The sequence below is a fragment of the Podarcis vaucheri genome (assembly GCF_965113315.1).
Source record: "Podarcis vaucheri genome assembly, chromosome: 2".
NCBI lineage: Eukaryota > Metazoa > Chordata > Lepidosauria > Squamata > Lacertidae > Podarcis > Podarcis vaucheri.
Window position 1 is genome coordinate 46,487,795 of NC_138760.1, and position 18,308 is coordinate 46,506,102.

At 43.9% G+C, this 18,308-nt stretch overlaps 1 protein-coding gene and 1 long non-coding RNA gene across 2 annotated transcripts in view; one reads left to right on the forward strand and one right to left on the reverse strand.

The window, feature by feature from the left end:
* DNAH9 (dynein axonemal heavy chain 9) overlaps window positions 1-18,308 on the reverse strand; it is a gene marked incomplete at its 5' end in the record, with an annotated part of 205,223 nt that overhangs the window by 159,939 nt on the left and 26,976 nt on the right. Inside the window, 9 exons of the mRNA XM_082213793.1 lie at window positions 214-318; window positions 2,137-2,293; window positions 2,741-2,901; window positions 4,264-4,503; window positions 7,828-7,953; window positions 11,001-11,153; window positions 14,748-14,874; window positions 15,752-15,882; window positions 16,988-17,858. Of these exons, the coding sequence (XP_082069919.1) occupies window positions 214-318; window positions 2,137-2,293; window positions 2,741-2,901; window positions 4,264-4,503; window positions 7,828-7,953; window positions 11,001-11,153; window positions 14,748-14,874; window positions 15,752-15,882; window positions 16,988-17,858 (2,071 nt within the window). The remainder of the gene's footprint in view (window positions 1-213; window positions 319-2,136; window positions 2,294-2,740; window positions 2,902-4,263; window positions 4,504-7,827; window positions 7,954-11,000; window positions 11,154-14,747; window positions 14,875-15,751; window positions 15,883-16,987; window positions 17,859-18,308) is intronic.
* On the forward strand, window positions 4,686-14,127 carry LOC309527250. The gene is made up of 5 exons (XR_014217152.1): window positions 4,686-4,737; window positions 9,824-10,108; window positions 10,679-10,744; window positions 13,158-13,332; window positions 14,038-14,127. It is a non-coding gene; the product is annotated as an uncharacterized lncRNA (long non-coding RNA).

Below are 18,308 nucleotides of genomic sequence, written 5' to 3' on the forward strand. Positions count from 1 at the left end.
GTTAACGTTGCCCACAGTTTGTCAGTCTGGACACAGCAATAAACCATGATTAATTGAAAGCAGAAACAGAAGGCCATGCAAGAGGGAAGAGAGGAGAGCCCGGGAGGAGGTTAGGCTCATTCATGTCTCACCAAACCATAGTTTTATGTGACATCCAAATGCAGCCAAGCTCTCACATCCCTGCCTTACACTTCTTTCCTACTTATTACTTACCTGTACAGCCACCACTGACAAGACTTCAACAGAAATTCTGTTAAATTCATCAAAACAGCCCCAAGCACCAGTCTGGGAAAGGCCTTTGTAAATGTTCCCACAGGACTGCAACAAAAAAGGGGAAAGGACAGCAAAATTACCCACCTATTTTGTTTCGGTGAAATGTGTATACAACCTATTTCCAGTCTCATGAGCAATTTGTTCTGTAGGCACTTTCTAAAGAGCAAGGGAACGGAAGGGGGAAGCTAATAACAGCAATGATTAACTTGGATGAGTTTCTCAATTGTACAGTTTTATTACCTATATGCAAACCACCCATTTAAAGATGATTGGTACTGGCTGACAGCACTCCGAGCTCAAATAGATGAAGGAATAATTCTAGGGTTGCTTACTTAGATCAATGAGAAGCAATGAAGGGCCATTTAGACAAGGGCTGGGGAACCTGCAGTCCTCCAGAGATGGTTGGACTACAACTCCCATAAGTCCCAGAAAGCACTGTCAGTAGTCTGGAAAGATGGACATTGTGGATTAGCAGTAGCGGCAGAGGCAGAGGCAAGGGGGAAGAGATGTTCTTCACCCCTGCTCTAGTTTAATGAAATGTTTCTTAAGCTTTGATTTCAAAACAGGATGCCGCATACCTATGAAACTGTGACTGTGTGAGGCTGTTGTCTCAGCACCTGACTTGAAAGTGAAACAGCCCCACCTACTTTTTGCTGTGCTGCTGCAAACACACAATGCTGACTGCATTGAAGGTAGGTGCAGTCAGGTCTAGCATTGTCTGTTGGCCACAATATAGCAATACAGTGGTACCTCAGGTTACATACGCTTCAGGTTACAGACTCCGCTGACCCAGAAATAGTGCTTCAGGTTAAGAACTTTGCTTCAGGATGAGAACAGAAATCGTGCTCCAGCGGCGCGGCGGCAGCAGGAGGCCCCATTAGCTAAAGTGGTGCTTCAGGTTAAGAACAGTTTCAGGTTAAGTACGGACCTCCAGAACGAATTAAGTACTTAACCTGAGGTACCACTGTAGTAGTTAAGGCAGTTTCATTTCCAGGTCAGATGCTGAGGCAATCCCCTCAGAATGCCACAACTCTGCGGATGGATCCTGAAAGTGTTTCAAATATTTTGGGAACTTTGTTCTTTAAAGCAAAGAACTGGATACAGCCCCACAGCTGATTTTCCCACAAGAGGGAAAATAGTAAGCTTTTGGGAAATGGAACAGAAGTGAACAAGGAGAATAAATCTGCCCTGGGGAGAACTGCAAAGCTTGAGTGCGATCATGCTTCACCACAGCACTACTCTGTTTTTATGCAAATCCCATTCAAATCAATGCCGATTGTGCAGAAAAAAACTTCCCAGTGGGACTGCACCCCAAAGAAAGTGGAATGAAAATATGTCAGAACTAACTATAAATGCAGTTTCTCCAAACAAACAAAAATGTGTAGCAGGACTTGCCGATCAGAAGGTCGGCAGTTTGAATCCCCGCAACGGGGTGAGCTCCCGTTGTTCAGTCCCTGCTCCTGCCAACCTATCAGTTCGAAAGCACGTCAAAGTGCAAGTAGATAAATAGGTACCACTCCGGCGGGAAGGTAAACTATGTTTCCGTGTGCTGCTCTGGTTCGCCAGAAGCGGCTTAGTCATGCTGGCCACATGACCCGGAAGCTGTACACTGGCTCCCTCGGCCAATAAAGCGAGATGAGCGCCACAACCCCAGAATCAGTCACGACTGGACCTAATGGTCAGGGGTCCCTTTACCTTTACCTTTAATTATATGTATTTAGCTTTCTGCAGAGTTTTGGATTTCTAGTCCTCACCATACCTTTTAAGAGAAACTTCCCTAATGAACCAGCATTTAGTTGAGTTTTCTCTCCACATAGAATCTTACTAGTATGCTATTATTCTTGACTGTTTCTTAAAAGTTACCTTGTAGTCCATTTGCTCTGAACAGTTGAAAACATACACCATGATGCCAAGAGCTCGCCCAAGATCCTTGGTAGTTTCTGTCTTCCCAGTGCCAGCTGGCCCTGCAGGAGCCCCACTCATGGTTAGGTGCAAGGACTGGGTGAGGGTGATGTAGCATCTTCAAACAGGAAGGAAAATATCATCATCATCATCATCATCATCATCATCATCCTGCCTTCTTCCCATACTGGAACTCAAGGCAACTTACACAAATTAAAACAAGACAGGAAAAACACACAAAAAGCTTAAAAACATATAAAAGATAATCATTTTAAAAAAAACAATTAAACTGTAACAGAAATCAAAACAATATGAAAAGAAATATACTGAAATGTAGACAATAAAAACAGCAAAAACAGCAGAGCACTATTAAAAACCCTGTCCTTAAAAAAACAAAATTCTTAAAAAAAAAAAAGCCTGGAGCTGCGAAACCATCAATGCTTTGTGAATTGCACATCAGAAATAGCAAATTTCTGCCAAAACAAAATGGGAGGGTGAGGAGAACAGATTCTGCAACAAGCTGCCAAACCAAAGCTCCCTTGTCTGAGCCCTTCCAGATACCTACCTGTCTGTCAGAGGAGTGATGACCAGGCGGGGTGTGTTCCCAAGGTATTCATAGGAATATAGAAACTGTGCATCACAAATGTTCGCATAACAGTGCTTCTCCTCATCTGCCCACCTGTGTCGGAGTTGAGACAGCCAAAGAAACACCTGTGCATTGTCCACCTTCAAGAGCAGAGAAGAAAATCAACATAAAACAGCTTATGGAGGGGCAAATGATACAGCTGGAATACCAGGGTGATCTACATGCTCCACAGCGATCTTGAGTGTACTTGGGGGCAATGACGTCACACATCTCACCATTCCACAGTGACGCAAGTGCCTTGACAGGAGTGCCAGTCAGGTCGGGTAGAAAATCCCCCAGAGCAACACAGTAGGTCCCCCATCCCTGCAAGTGGAGTAGCTACATTCAGGGCAAACTTCTCCAGGGAATGGTGGGCTCTCCAATCAATGGAGCATTAGCAATCCATTCTATGACAAAGACCAGATCAAGGGCATGCCCAGCTACACGGATTGGAACATTAACATACTGAGAGAGCCCCATGGTTTTCAGGGAGACTATGACGTCCCAAGCTGGTCCATTTGAGGCAGCTTCAGCATAGATACTGAAGTCCCCCCCCCCCCAAAAAAAAACAAAACACTGTGGTAGGGTTTTCCAACACCACATGCAAGACTTCATTCACCAGCTCGGCCAGGGAGGTTGCAGAGCAGTGGGGTAGATGGTACATTAGTGACATCCCTGTGCTGTCTCTTTGGCCAAACATTCACAAACAACCTCTTAAACCCACGCACATTGCCAGTTGGTATCCTGGTAAGGACGATGAAATTCTTCTGGATGACTGTAACACCTCCTCCCTCCCCCTCTGACCTGGAATGGTGCTGCACTGAGCACCTGCTGGGTCAGCATAAGCCTCCCAGCGCATCTGCCAAGGTTGAAGTTATGCATGACAAGTGTGCTCCATCATACACAATCAAATAATGGATGATCAATGATGTATTATGGACAGACCTGGCATTTAGCAACTACATGACCAGGCCAGGGGGCCAATTGACCAGTGTCCCCAGATTCTGAAATACAGCAGCTAAAGCAGAGTGGGCAAGGGCTTTGATTTAACTTGCCTTCCTCCCACCTTTATATTTTTGCCCACTCTTACCTGCCACCACCAATCCCATATCCACACTACCTTAGCTAAGACACATAACGCCATTGACCCACCTCAAAGACCCGAATCAAAAACTAGGTGTGACTCACACCCCAGCTCTCACCTGGAGCAAGAACCAAACATTCCCTCCTATATCCCAGGATGAATTCAGCATATTACCATCCTAACTTTGAGAAAGCTGGCCTGAGGAACCCTGAGTTAGGATGTAAAAAGGGCAAACAGCAATGGCAGCACGGCTTCAAAGTAATCCCAGTGCTGGTTTAGCCAACTACTCGTCTTCCCTAGCAATGCACAAGCTCCCTTCTCAGTAATCCTGAGAAAAACAGTATGGAAAAGATCCAGCTGTTTGTGTTGTGTGACAAACCTTCTGAGCGATCATCTTGGCCACCACATCTCGAGCATGCACATCAATGGTGCAGATGGTCATGATCTTCTGCCTGTCACCCTTTGAGAGATGCCCTATGAGCATGGTGATGAGGGTGTTCAGCTGGGTGACTTGCTTCTTGTAGTACTCCTTCATGGCATTCTCATAGCCTTCTTCCAGCCTGGCAAAGGCAATCCCAACCTCTGTGGTCCACCAAATCTGAGTACAGGTGAGTGCCACCTCGGAAAGAGAAAGAAACTCTGAATACTTTGCAAAGTCAGAAATAAAGGGTGGATTTCTAGGCCACAAGAGTCTAAGGGGTGGGATTCAGCTAATGAGTGCCGTCAATGGAAGCCCTGTGGAGGGGCTTCTGCTTCAGCAACAGAGTTTTCCTTCCCTCTCCTTCTGCCCCCCCCCCCCCAACATCGGAATTGTGTCAGAGGGGTCAGGAGAATCCGTGGAACAGCATATGGGGTAGCGGAGGAGATGGGGGGTTATTCTGTCTAGCAACCCAAAATATTTGCCCTAACAGAGGGATCTCTGTGTATAGGGTGGTATATAAATTCAATAAATAATAATAGTAATAATCTTCTTAGCACGATGCTGAATTCCTCCCAAAATGATTTTTTTTTTCATTCATAGAAGAAATATGTGGTAAAAAATTGCGTCAGGAAACAAAAAGACACCAAAAATACATGTGTGGATAATTCCTGAAAAGGCTACAAGGATTTCGTCTTGTGATACAATGCTTTACTACAGGAGTACAGTGGTACCTCGGGTTAAGAACTTAATTCGTTCTGGAGGTCTGTTCTTAACCTGAAACTGTTCTTACCCTGAAGCACCACTTTAGCTAATGGGGCCTCCTGCTGCCACTGCACCGCCACTGCACGATTTCTGTTCTCATCCTGAAGCAAAGTTCTTAACCCGAGGTAATATTTATGAGTTAGCGGAGTCTGTAACCTGAAGCGTATGTAACCTGAAGCGTATGTAACCTGAAGCGTATGTAACCCGAGGTACCACTGTACTGTATTCTGCCATTGTATAAAATTGCTACAGATGAATAAGTCCAGAGATACTTCAGGAATTTTCTCTGAGACATAAACTGGGACAGATTGGTTTTTTCCATCACTACACTACACCCTCTCCAGCATTAACCAGTGTTTCCCAATTTAATGGGCAAATGTTCCCAGGAGATGGCAACTCATCAAATGAAAAATCCACCAAAGGAAGAAGATAAATTGCAATTACCCTGAAGTAAAAAGATGCCTCAAAGGCCATACCTTCCCACAGGGTTATGGCCACAAAAGATCATGCAGTCATGGCCTAGAATAAAACCTGGGATTTAAACATTGCCAATCCCGAAAACATCCCCACTGGCCACCTGCATTAGGTAATCTATGAGAAGCCATAAAAATGTGATACATAGAATTATTGCCACTTAAAGGTCAAAAGATAGAAACGGTGGGTTAACAAATATTGCAAGTCAAAATAAATCATCAGGAAGGGGTGCTTTTTCATAAATGAGGGTAAGCAAAAGACCTAGGCCATAAAGCTTTGCAAATGGTTCCGAAGCAAAAATATTTCTAACTTCTTAAAAAAAACAAAAACTGGTGAAAATACCACCCTTTTTTTTTTCAGTGTCGAAATTCTTAATAAAATTTTGATTTCCATATTGGAAAAACAACCACCACTCAATATATATATTTTTTAAAAGGCAAAGCCATGTCCTCCAAGCTTCTATTTTTTACATATGGAGAAAATGGATTTTCTTTCTTCTTTTATAGCAAAACTAAAATCCTCTGAGCTGTAAAACCATCTGATAATCTTTAGTCACTGGCAACCCAATTCTTAAAGCACTTACCCAGCTCAGAAGCTATTAAACTGGAGCGAGTGTTTGCAGAGGGTGGAAAATTATAAAAAGTTCAACTGTTAATGCTTTACTGTTAGCCATCGTTTCTTCCAGGGCAGGCGCTGCCTTTTTCACCCAGTTTGCAAAGATCTGAGATATGCAAGCTCCTCATTCTCCCACTGGCTTTACCCCACAGCAAGGTTCATGTGCTAATGTTCTTTTCAGACTACAGAAGCCTTTTTTTTTTTCCAGGAAGCTTCCATAGGACTCCTACTTCCCAAGGATCCATTAGGCTGCACTTCAATTCTGAACTCTGGTAAGCAATCAAGGCTTAACAACCAGAAGCAGCATTTGATGAGAATTTCACAGCCAGGGTGCAAGCGGATGCCCCAGAGAACTGATAGTGCTTTGAAACTCCCATTGTTCTAGGGACATTTTGCGATAGGGAATTTTGTTAGGGTGAGCCGTTTCTGAGCTCTGGCCACTGTACTGGCCTAAGATTTCAGATTAAAACTGCAGAGTGGAAGGAAATGAGGACCTGTTTCTGCCTCCCCACTTCCAGCTACTCTCTGAAGACTGGAGAAGAAACCCTCTTAAGAATATTTTAGGGGGGTGGGCAGGGGAAGGACTAGACCATGTGAAAAATGAATATTATTTCAGCCGCAGTTCATTCATTTTTAGCTTTGTATTCTGGTTATTAAAAAAGTGCACCTAGACATTCCGTTGTGTTTAAGGTGTCATTTAGCTCCTAGCTTTCATACCTCAGTTTCTAACACTGCCCATCAAATCTGGAAAAAAACGCACTAGTTGCCTATTATCTTCTGGGCCTAATTGAAGGTGTTATGGGGTTTAAAGTCCTAAATGACCTAGGTCCAAAATACAGTGGTACCTCGGGTTACATACGCTTCAGGTTACAGACTCCGCTAACCCAGAAATAGTGCTTTAGGTTAAGAACTTTGCTTCAGGATGAGAACAGAAATCGTGCTCTGGCGGTGCGGCGGCAGCGGGAGGCCCCATTAGCTAAAGTTAAGAACAGTTTCAGGTTAAGAATGGACCTCCGGAACGAATTGAGTACTTAACCCGAGGTACCACTGTAACTAAAAGAACGCCTCCTCTCATACTGACCTTCCCAAGTTTTAAAATCTGCAAGGAACCTTTGCTGAGGGTCCCTACACCTAATGAGATTCTGTGGGGCTAAAGACCTGTGAGAAGATTCTCTGTGGTGGCCCCTCATCTTTGAAATGTCCTCTGCTCTGAAGTGTGTCTCACCAGGATACTGCTGTAATTTCAGCAGCACGTGAAATTTGCCCAGGCCTTTGGGTATATTGGGCTTTTCCATTTCTGTCACTGTTGCTTGTTTTACCTGCAACCAAATTCTGTGCAAGCAACTCCCTGTTTGCTGATGTTCAGAGAATGGCTACCACCGGTCAGTTATCGCAAGACTGACCAGGGCTGAATCTACACATATATTTTAAAAACGCTGTGAAATGCTTAAGAAGAAAAAACAGGAATTCACCATTAGCTCACCATCTAGTGTCACATATGTATAATGCACTCAAAACATTATATTTGGAGCTGTATAGCTGAGTCCCAGGTGCAGCAGAAATGACAGCTACTCGAGCTAAGAAGGCATAAAATGGGATTTGCCCCAGAACCATGCTTAGCCCACCCTACACACCACGGATTGTTCATCTGAAGAGGAAACAGAGCAGTACCTGTGCTGGGTAGTCAAAAAGCCACTGTTCCCTTGCCTTTTCCTCATAAGCCATCACAGCCTCTGTCATCTCGTGTCGCACAGTGGCCCGCATGTGGTCCAACACACGGTTCAGCCAGCTCTCCACCTAGGGGAGAAGAGGAATCCAGGAGGCAATTACCATCAAGCGTTACTCACCCTGGAGGTGGTGGTTCTTCCCTCCCTGAAACTACAAAAAAAAGGATTGCTGCTCAAGGCAAGAGGCAAGAACCAACTTGTCTTGTCCCCTGTTGTCCCTAGAAGCACCTCACCACCATTCTATCTTCATGCCATGCTTAAAACAGCAAAATACAAAGAGGGGCATTCTTCGTTATAGAAACTCTCCCACTGGAAAGTGCCCAAAGCGTGAACCTAAGCACGTTTTAAAGTCTGGAACGCTAGCTCATCCAGCTCAGTATCACTGACACTGACTGGCAGTAGCTCTCCAGGGCTTCAGGTGGCTCTACCTGGAGATGCTGGGGTTCAGCCTGGGACCTTTGGGGTGCAAGGCCTGTGTTCTGCTACTAAGCTGCGGTCCTCCTTCTTCTGAAAGACTTGCCTTTTGGGTGGCCAGAAGGGCTAACTTGCAGGATTTATTTTCCTGCTTGAAGTTGACCTCTTGCTTTATTCTATTTATTCTATTACAGTGGGGTTTTATGCTTATTTCCCGCCCACAAAATTGTAACCAGACCCAACCATTCGAGATGAATCGGGTTATAAATAAATTACTTTTAAAAGCAGCCTTTCCTCTTGCATGCTCACCGTATAATATTAACATCAGGGTCACTTCATACATAAATGCATTTTTCTACCAAGAGACAATATCACGGTCGAAAAATACATGTGTATTAAGGGTATTTACATAACTGAAGAGTTATAGGGAAATTGACTTTATAGATCTAAAGATATGTTATCAGAAAATAGGTTTTTATCAAGCAGTGAAATTAAAAAAGGAGAGTGAACATCTCTCGCGGTTTAAATTTTAAAAAATCAGATGGTTTGTCTGCTTTTCGTGGAATTGCTCACTGGTCAGTTAAAGGAGGTAACATAATTTGAAAAGAGGTTTGATAAACATCTCTCTATCCATATTACACACACATATATGTATAAGGTATTATGGAATTGTGGTTAACTGGAGCAAGTAAATGAATATACGGTGTGCTGGGTTCAGGATATGTGACAATATTCATAAACAAGTTTCGGAATATTTATTAACAACAGTAAGGAAGCTTTCCTTTTAACAAGGTGCTACTATTTTCTTGATTATAAAGGCTGTTCATACCAAGTCAGAGAATTAAGTCCACGTAGGTTCAGTATTGTTAACACTGACTAGCAACAGCTCTCCAGGGCTTCAGGCTGGAGTTGGCAGCTACTGCTTTGCAGGGTTTCTGCTCTACTTGGATGGCCAACTCTAGGAGGTTTTGGATAGTACTACCCAGTCCTGCAGACTCTCTGGTGTAGAGTTCAACAACAGTCTATATCTCCTCCTCCTTGCTGCATGACACAGGAGTCCCCAAACTAAGGCCTGCGGGCTGGATAAGGCCCGAGGGACTCGTTTATCCGGCCTGTGGCAACCCCTGCCGTTGCCCGCTCTTACCGGCGCTGCGCTGTGCAGCTGGCCACTTCCGGGTCAGAGGAGCACCAGAAATAGCTTGTGTGCATGCGCAAGCGTTATTTCCGATGCACATCCAGGTCAGAGGAGGCCCGTGCACATGCGCACGAGCTATTTCCGGTGCTCCTCCAACCCTGAAGTGCTCCGGAAATAGCGTGTGTGTGCACATATGGGCACGTGCTTCCCTGCCCTCCGGCCCACCACACAATCGGCGCTGGAGACACAGGCCCAAGGCGCGGTAAGTTTGCTGACCCCTGGCATAACATCTAACATGGAACTGCTGAGTGGGGTAATCTGGAATTTGGAAGTGCACTGCCATAATATGCTGATGACACATAGCTCTGCTTCTCATTTTCCTCTTTTACAGGTGAAGCTTTGGTTACATTGAACCAGTGCCTGACCACAATAACGTTCTAGATGAAGGCCAACTTACTGAAACCCAGTCTAGATGCTGAGTCGGTGGGTCTTCTGACCAAACGAGTGTTCAACTGGTCCTGGATGGGGTCAAAACTCCACCCTGAAGGAATAGGTTCATAGCTTGGGAACTATCCTGGATCCATTACTGCCACTGGCCTCAGTAGCCTCAGTAGCATGGTGTGCCCTCTACCAGCTTCAGCTATCCTATGAGGATAGGGATAACTTGGCTTCAGAGGTAAACTTGGCTTCTTTACCTCCAGGTTAGATTACTGCTATGTGTTATATGTGGAGCTACCTTTAAAGACTGTTTATAAACTGTAGCTAGTGCAGAATGCAGTGGCCAGAGTAATAATGGAGATCAGATAGTATGACCATATTACAACGATCCTGGTCCAGCCTCAGCAGCTGCCAACATGTTTCCTAGCTCAATTCAATTTAACCTATAAAACCTTATACCACTCAAGACCCCCAAATCATTCATAGCGCCACGCTGACAAGAGCCTGCCCAAACTCAGAAATGATCAGCTGATGTCATGATGATGTAGGAGAGGGCCTTTTCAGTGGTGGCCCCCTGTCTATACAATGCTCTTTCCAGTGAGGCTCACTTGGCACTGTCATTAATGTATTTTCAGTGCCAGATAAAGACCTTCCCCTACTCCCAAGGCATTTGAAGGTAACTGTTTTGTTGCTCACATGTTATATTCTCTGTTGTGCATAATTCATCAGCTGTTGTAACAAAATGTTATAGGTATTTTGAAGGATGCAATACGTTTTAAAATTGCATTGCTTTGTTCTTCTGTTTCAGCTTTCCCGTGCTCACTGTTTGTAAGCTGCCTTGTGAGTGCTCAGGTGTAAGGCATCAAATAAAAAAGTAAGTAAGTAATACTGAATCTAATATCACCTCAATCCATGCAGAAAAGGCTCAAATTGTACAGAGAACTCTTAGGCTGATTGAACTTTCATTTTTGCTTGAATCATGTAACCAGAGTAGGTACATAACAAGGCAACCTGTTTACAGCATCCATTCAGTGTGCCAAATAGGAAATGCTCTGTTATAGTCTGAACAAAAACCACAGGCATAGACCTTGTTCACAGAAGGAACATGGGTTTCTTGACATCACCCTAACCTGTCCACTGCAGTCACATGGCTCGCTGAAGTTAACATATTCCTCCTCTTTGCTGTACATCCCTAAGCCAAGCTTGGTCGAACTTTGGTCTGAATCCACCTGAAATTTCATCTTGGCCATATTATCAAAGAGTTTTGAAAGATGTCGCTGGACCTGCAAAATATATATATGTATACAATTAGGACTGAGCACCATGCAGCTAGAGAACACAGCACTTTTCCATATTGCTTCCAAGAATAATGGGCCACAGTTAGGAAGACACAGGAGGATACCATCTACGAACCCACATTCTCTTGCTGCTGCCTTTAAAAATAGTGCCATTGGACCCCTGCCTCAAAGAGAAAGACATCTTACATTTATTGTTCATTGTCTTTAGTTAATGCTCTTTCCCTTGGAGACCTAAGTTTTGTGCAATGCCCAACAGCCATAATTGGCATTCAGCAGCTTACAGAACCAGCTCACTTCAATCCTGAAAGCTCCTTTTATGTACAAAACATCCCTCCTTCCATTTGATAAACTGTATATAAAGCATTCTCATTCTCTACCAACTTGTCCCCTAAAGCTTTCAATTGCACTTAAATCATTGCGAGTCCAACACTAGGCCCACTAAGATAAAATTGTTGTGTATTTAATCCTCCTCCTGGAATCAGCAGACGGAGCTCAGAGACAACAATGGAAAGGCCACAGGTTTATCCATATTTGATTCTACTTGACATTTATTTTGATTTTACAGCAAATCGCTTTAAATAGGAATAACAGACACAGCTCAAATAATTCCTCCTATATCAGTGAGCTTTTCAAGGCAATATTTTCCTTTGTGTTTTCCCGTGTTTTCTGCTGTATTCGAGGCATTGATCAAATTGAAGTTCTGAGCCCAATAAGTAGCTGAGAAGGATTCTGCGCTGGAAGAAATCAATGCCTTTTTTTGCTTTCTTCTGTGTGCAGAAGCAGTTAGTTATATAAAGCCTGCAATTGCTTAGAATCCAGTTTAACAGGTGCAGACCTCTAAACGGTGTAGGCCTGTGATATTGATGGTATAAATGTGTTAAGTATGGTGACATTTCACCCAATCCACCATTTCTTCTCTCATCACAATACACTTTTTCCAGGCGTACTTTGACAAGCACTAAACAAGTGGTACTCAAACACAGATAGTGCGCACTTGGTATGCTACAAGACCAAATTCCTTCCTTTTTCTTTTTAATATAGTTTTTGTGGGAGAAGGGGATTCATCCACAGTGGCAAACAAGGAATGGACTTGGGACTCTGTCCTGCATTGTCATCTTGAAGCCCTAAAGGGGTGGAGAACCTCAGAGCAAGGGGTCTTTACCCGACCCTCCGGACTCTCCTCAACTTACACCCCCTCTTTCAAGGAGACAACACCTCTGGTTCCAATCTGCACTCCCCCTAAGTGCTTTTCCCTGCTGGAATATGATTTCCTCAAAGTGTGATTGTGCCTCATTTGCTTTGATTAACACTGAAGATGTGTATGTATTGGGTGGGGGGAATATAGAAACTTTTGAATTTTGCATGTAGCCTACTGTACAAAAGTAAGAATCACATCCCTTGCCACACCCACTTTTTCTCCTCTGGCCCCTATCCGCCACTGGAATGCAGCCTCTGAAAGGCTGCCCTCTAGAGTGTGCAGTGCTCTGGCTGAAAAAGATCCCCACGCCTGTGTGAAGCAGAAGAGACATTCATAGCACTTGAAAGAAACATGAGTCTCAGTTCTCCGAATTCTCAAATATGTTCTGGCTGTTTGCACTGGGTAGCCAGAGAGGCCAGCACAAATGTAACTGGCAGGTCATCTGCCAGGAGTGGAAGCAGTGATTGGATTAGTACCATTGGAGTTCCTTGCCACCTGTATGTCCTCCTATACCTTCCAACGGGTTTTTACTATGTGTGTTCTGCATATTTCTATATGGCAGAAGGAGAGTCACAGCCTGCAGGGACAGAGGCACCATCATCAGTAAAAACACAATAAAACACAGCAAGCATGGAAGAAAAGGCCAAGGGGCATGGGGACAGTGTTGTATTTTATTCATTTATTTATTATTATTACTGTTGTTGTTGTTGTTGTTGTTGTTGTTGTTATATTAATTATTATTATTATTATTATTATTATTATTATTATTATTATTACTATTACTATTTCAGGGGGCAAAAATGTCATCGGATGAACCTCATGGATATATGTACAATCAATACAAAGAGAGAAGCCATCTTCTGTTCTGTGCAATTCTCTAAGAAGAGACAGTATTTTGTGATGAGCCATTAGAAATTGTTAAAACAAAAGAAGACAAGCAGCCCTTGGGACATCCTGTAAGTACAGGTAACTCATAGCCTACGTGAGGGTTCGGTTCTGAAGGTCCACTAATAAACTCAAAATTGCATAAAGCCAGGAACCCCTGGAACCAGCTCCTCTCCCACTCATGACCCATCCCTACCTGTAGGAAGCAGGCTTTGCCCTGACCACCTCTGGGAAGTACACAGAAGGGTTCTGAGAGCGTTCCAGAGCCCCATAAGCAAGGCAAAGGGCTTTAAAAGCTCCTTCCACAGTAGGTTTCCCCCACTCTCTTATTTTTCTGCTGCCCGTGTAAAGTTGCAATCGCATAAGTGAAATCAGCTTACACTGCAAGTGACCCTGTACTTTAACTGTTTCAAAATTATTGTTTTCTCTTCAATAAAAGCGCATTGGGTTTTTAAAGGATGCTTCCTTAAAAAAAAAAATCAAATCAGAAAAACGCCACTCCGAAACTGGATGGACCTGCAGGTTAACACATAGCAAACAAGTCACAAACCAGCTCAAGACCATTCCTTGCTGCTTTAGCGTCTTCATGTTTTGTATTGCTGTACGCTGCATATATGTATTTGTGTAAAGATTCCTTTAAAGTAAATAAATGAGAACAACCATTCTGAAGGGCCACAGGTTCCCCCCCATCCCTCCATTACGTCTTGAGGGTTCTTTAAACAACAACAAAAACCTTAAACTGCACTGCTCTCCTTCAATATCTGTGAATTCCTTATTCTTGTCCAGGCAGAAGCTCTTCTTACCCCACCTGAAAGGAGCATGAGAAAGCAATGCCAAGGAAGAGGCACCCCCAAAAAGTGGGGATGAGGGAATCACAATGTACCGTATTTTTCACTCTATAACACGCACCCGACCATAACACGCACGTAGTTTTTAGAGGAGGAAAATCCGTAGGCATGCCACCCGTAGGCATTACCTCCATAACACGCACAGACATTTCCCCTTACTTTCTAGGAGGAAAAAAGTGAGTGTTATGGTGCAAAAAATACGGTAATTTCAGCTTTGGACTTTGCTAGGTTGATTCTGCTACTTCAGTCTGGACTGGCATCAATCAGCAGAAAGATCGGCAGAGTTCCTGTGAGGCTTACAAGTATTAGGCAGTTGAATCTTTGCACCCAGCACTCAATAAAAGCCTTCATCTGCAAGCATTCTGACACCTGGGTAAGCCCTTTGCCTCTCTCCTTTTGTGAAAAGGATGCACAGATTATACTTAACGGAGTTCTATAAAAACCAGTACAGGATGTAGATGCTGCCATCTAGTGGTGTTTCAAAGACTTGCTGCTTCTAGAAAGGAAGGCTTATATGGTCAAGGTCACAAACAAAGCACTGATAGAACCAGTCTCCTTTCTACAGCAAGTACCTAACAGTTGAATCAAGCACATTCTACCAAAACAAAAGCCATTTCCATAGGTAGAAAAGAAGCTAAGGTGTCTTACCAGCTGCGGGTTGGTGCCATTCGAAAGAATATCCAGTAAGTCGGCAGAAGAAATAAAGTAAAACCTAGGAAATGCCAACCGCTTGGTGTCCAAATACTCTGCTAAAGCTTTTTCACACAAAGACAACCTGGCAAAATCAAGCACAGAAGAATGTGCATACACTTAAAATATATAAAAGTGCAGAAAACTAAGAAAAGCAAAGATACCTTTAGAAGAAGCACATACTTTTGTCTTGCTAACTTTGGGAGGGGAGGCACTTTTTGGAGAAGCTTCACTGCTTTCATGGGTTACAAATATGTGTTTTCTGCCACCTGTGCACATCAGAGCTGCAACCAATCCCTGTTGGCTGGCATATGCACCTTTAATATGCACACAGTGGACTGCTTGAGATGGTTGCACACATATTACTTTCTGGCAGCGCCACTGCACATTTTAAGAGCACAGTTTCAGAATATAACATGTGAAACAGCTTGAATGTCCTCAGAATGTCTCTCTCTTTTTTACATTTTTATTGAGTTTCTTTATTACAACAAATTACAAATACAAGTATCCAAATTTTATATTTTACAATCCCCACCCTCCCATTGACTTCCCTTATCTTCCCTTTCTGGTTTATTACATTACTTGTTATCTTCTGCATGTTAAATAACTATACATGTTATTGCTATCTTTCATCATATTCTACTTAAATAAAGTTGTGAATGTTTATTCAAAGCCTGCCATTGAGTCCATCTCTTTTTGTTGTTTCTGTAAGTAAATTGTAAAGGGTTCCCATTCTTTTTTAAAGTCACTATTGCCCTTTTCATGTAATTTGTCCGTTAACTTTGCTAATTCTGTGTAATTCATCAATTTAATGTCCTCAAAATGGCTCTTAAAGAGATGTAGAACATTTATGATTAACTAAAACCAGAGTTTCCATTACATACATGCAAAAGGAACTTAAAGGATCCATTCCTAACCGGGAATAGCATTTCAGAAGCTTCTGCCATGCAAGTCCTGCCTACCTGCTTTGGATATCTTCCAGTTGCTCATAAAGGCCAGGCTTGTTGGTTGCTTCCACTACATTTGGGGTTCTTTCAGCATCATATGCCAGCTCTTTGAAATCAACATCAATTCCTTCAAAACGCTTGGAATCCTATGGAAGACAAGAAAGACAGAAGGTCCGGCTGCCTTTCCATATATCCCTCAGCTTCCATATATCCCCTTTCAGTAGCCAGGCAGCTAAGTGCAGCCAGTTTAAATTTGGGTAGAGAATAGTGCCCTAGGAAAGTTGATCTGATGGTTGAGGAAGAAGCCCGAGGTCAGATAATAGAGGATTTCTGAGATTCAAAGGCTCTGGGCCCTATGTGGGGCCTTCAAGGGGGCCATGGCTCTCTCCCCACTGACTTTGTGGAGCACTCTGGACAGGAGGGCCAAGGTGGGTGAGAGGAGAGGCATAAAGGAGGCCTGGAAGCAGAGGGGCCTTGTAAAAGACAGGGCAAGAAGCTTAGGGTCACAAGGCTGGTCCAAAAGTTTGTTATGTATTCTCTGCCTTCCTGCATGACTGGAGGATATAACCCAGCATATCTGAATACCTCATCACTCTTCTCAGCCCCGGTCATTTCTCATTAGCACAAGAGATTTCTACAGAACCGTTCAACATGGTATACCAACTTTTTCCATTCCCATCCCTTTCATTAGCAGGAGTGAAATACACTATTTATATTACCTTTATGTCACTTCCGTTACATTGACTAAAACAGGGATAACAGGGATAGCTAAGCTGTGCCCCATCAGATGTTATGGGACGCCCATTAACCCCAGCCAGCAGGGCCAATAGTCAGAGGTGATGAGAGTCGCAATCCAGAAACTTCTGACAGTAACACGTTAAGTCACTCCTCCACTAAAGAATCCTGGGAACTGAACTTGGGTGGAGTGCTGATACTTCTTTATTAGAGATCCCCAACCATGACACAAGTATCAGGATGCCCTTGTAAACCAGCCTGTAGGCGGGCTCGCCCCTAAATAATAAACAGCAGCAGTCCAACACATGCTTTTGGGGGTCTGTGGGGAGGGGAGGGAACTATTCTGTAATTGCAGCTCAAATTACTGGGAGCCAGTGCCATGGAGTACCTTGAACAATTATGCAACTGAATAAGCAGGACTCCCAGAACAGCAGCCTCCCTGAGGTAAATGCTCCCTAAAGAATGGAGAATCACCCTTGGCGCTTTCCTGTAGAAAGCAGATAGGATTTTTATTACCTCCGGAAGTTGTGCCCGGATATCTTCCGACCCAATGAATATGCTTTCCAAATGAGACCAAGTCCGCTGAACCTCAAACCAGATGGAAATGACGGAGTCTGCCGTTGACAACTTTCTCTGCCAGAAAGACACTTCCTCCAAGAAGAAAGCGATGTATTTGGATGTCATCAGGTTCTGCAGCTGGACTTGGTTGTCTTCAAGGGTCTCAATGAGCTCCTCGTCAGATTTCAGCAGGGGGACATTTGTGCGGGGGTGAGGTTCGTACTGGAATTCCATGCTGGCCCAGGTTGTCTTCAGCTCTTTCACAACCTTCTCCATGCTCATCTCTTTAACTGCTTTGTCCACTATGCTTCTCACCTCATCCTCAAAGTTATGCAGGTTGAGTTTAAGCAGGTCTGCCAGGGTGGTGTCTGCGTCCATGGTGAACTGCACACCTGTTGCTTGCATCAGCTGGTTCCAATGCCTCTCTCGGATGGCCGGATTCTGCAGTTCTGACACAGCCCTCAGAGATGTCAGGATGTTTTTCACTTTGTTGTCCAACCCGGAGAAAGCATCCCAGGCCCTCATTTCCTTATCCAGGCTCCGCGTGTCTTTGGCGAACTTCTTGCACTCCAGCTCCATGTTTTCAATGTTAATATCCCTCCATTTCGTAGTCTCCCAGTCATTCACGCTAGAGATCACTATGGAGATCATATCCCAGAGTTCTTTAAGAATATGCACTTCCCTCCGGCACTGCTTGAGCTGTTTGTATTCTGGAACATTGACTTCAAACAAATCAGCTGCCTCATAAATTGAGGTCATGGTAACTTCCATCTGCATAAGCTCTGTGTGGGATGCATCCAGCATTTGGTAGGGATTTGTTGCGTCAAACCTAGGAAGCAAGTTTTAAACTGCATTCAGTCATGACTCTTTTACACCTTTGCCGCGGCTCTGGGGCGGATACTAGCGAGGGGAGAAGGCGCATTGTGCGTCCCAACACTCCCCACTGTGGCGGGCGCTGTACTGGCTGTGACGTCGCATGGGGGCGGTGTGTGCGTTAGTCACACACCGAACCGACGTCACTTTCCCGCCCGCCTGCCCGCTACATTATAAGGGGCATGTACGCTGGTCACTGTTTTGAAGGGGAGTGAAGAACACACACACCCAAAAAGGTAACTTGTTAATTTAACGTTTATTTCTATGAGGAGGAGTAATTCTGAGGGGTCAAACAAAGAAATAATTAAAAAGTGACAAAAAAGTTATTTTTATAATGACAAGTTTTGCGGCTCCCAGGTTTTTTTTCTTCGGAAACGGCTCTTTTTGTCTTAAAGGTTGCAGACCC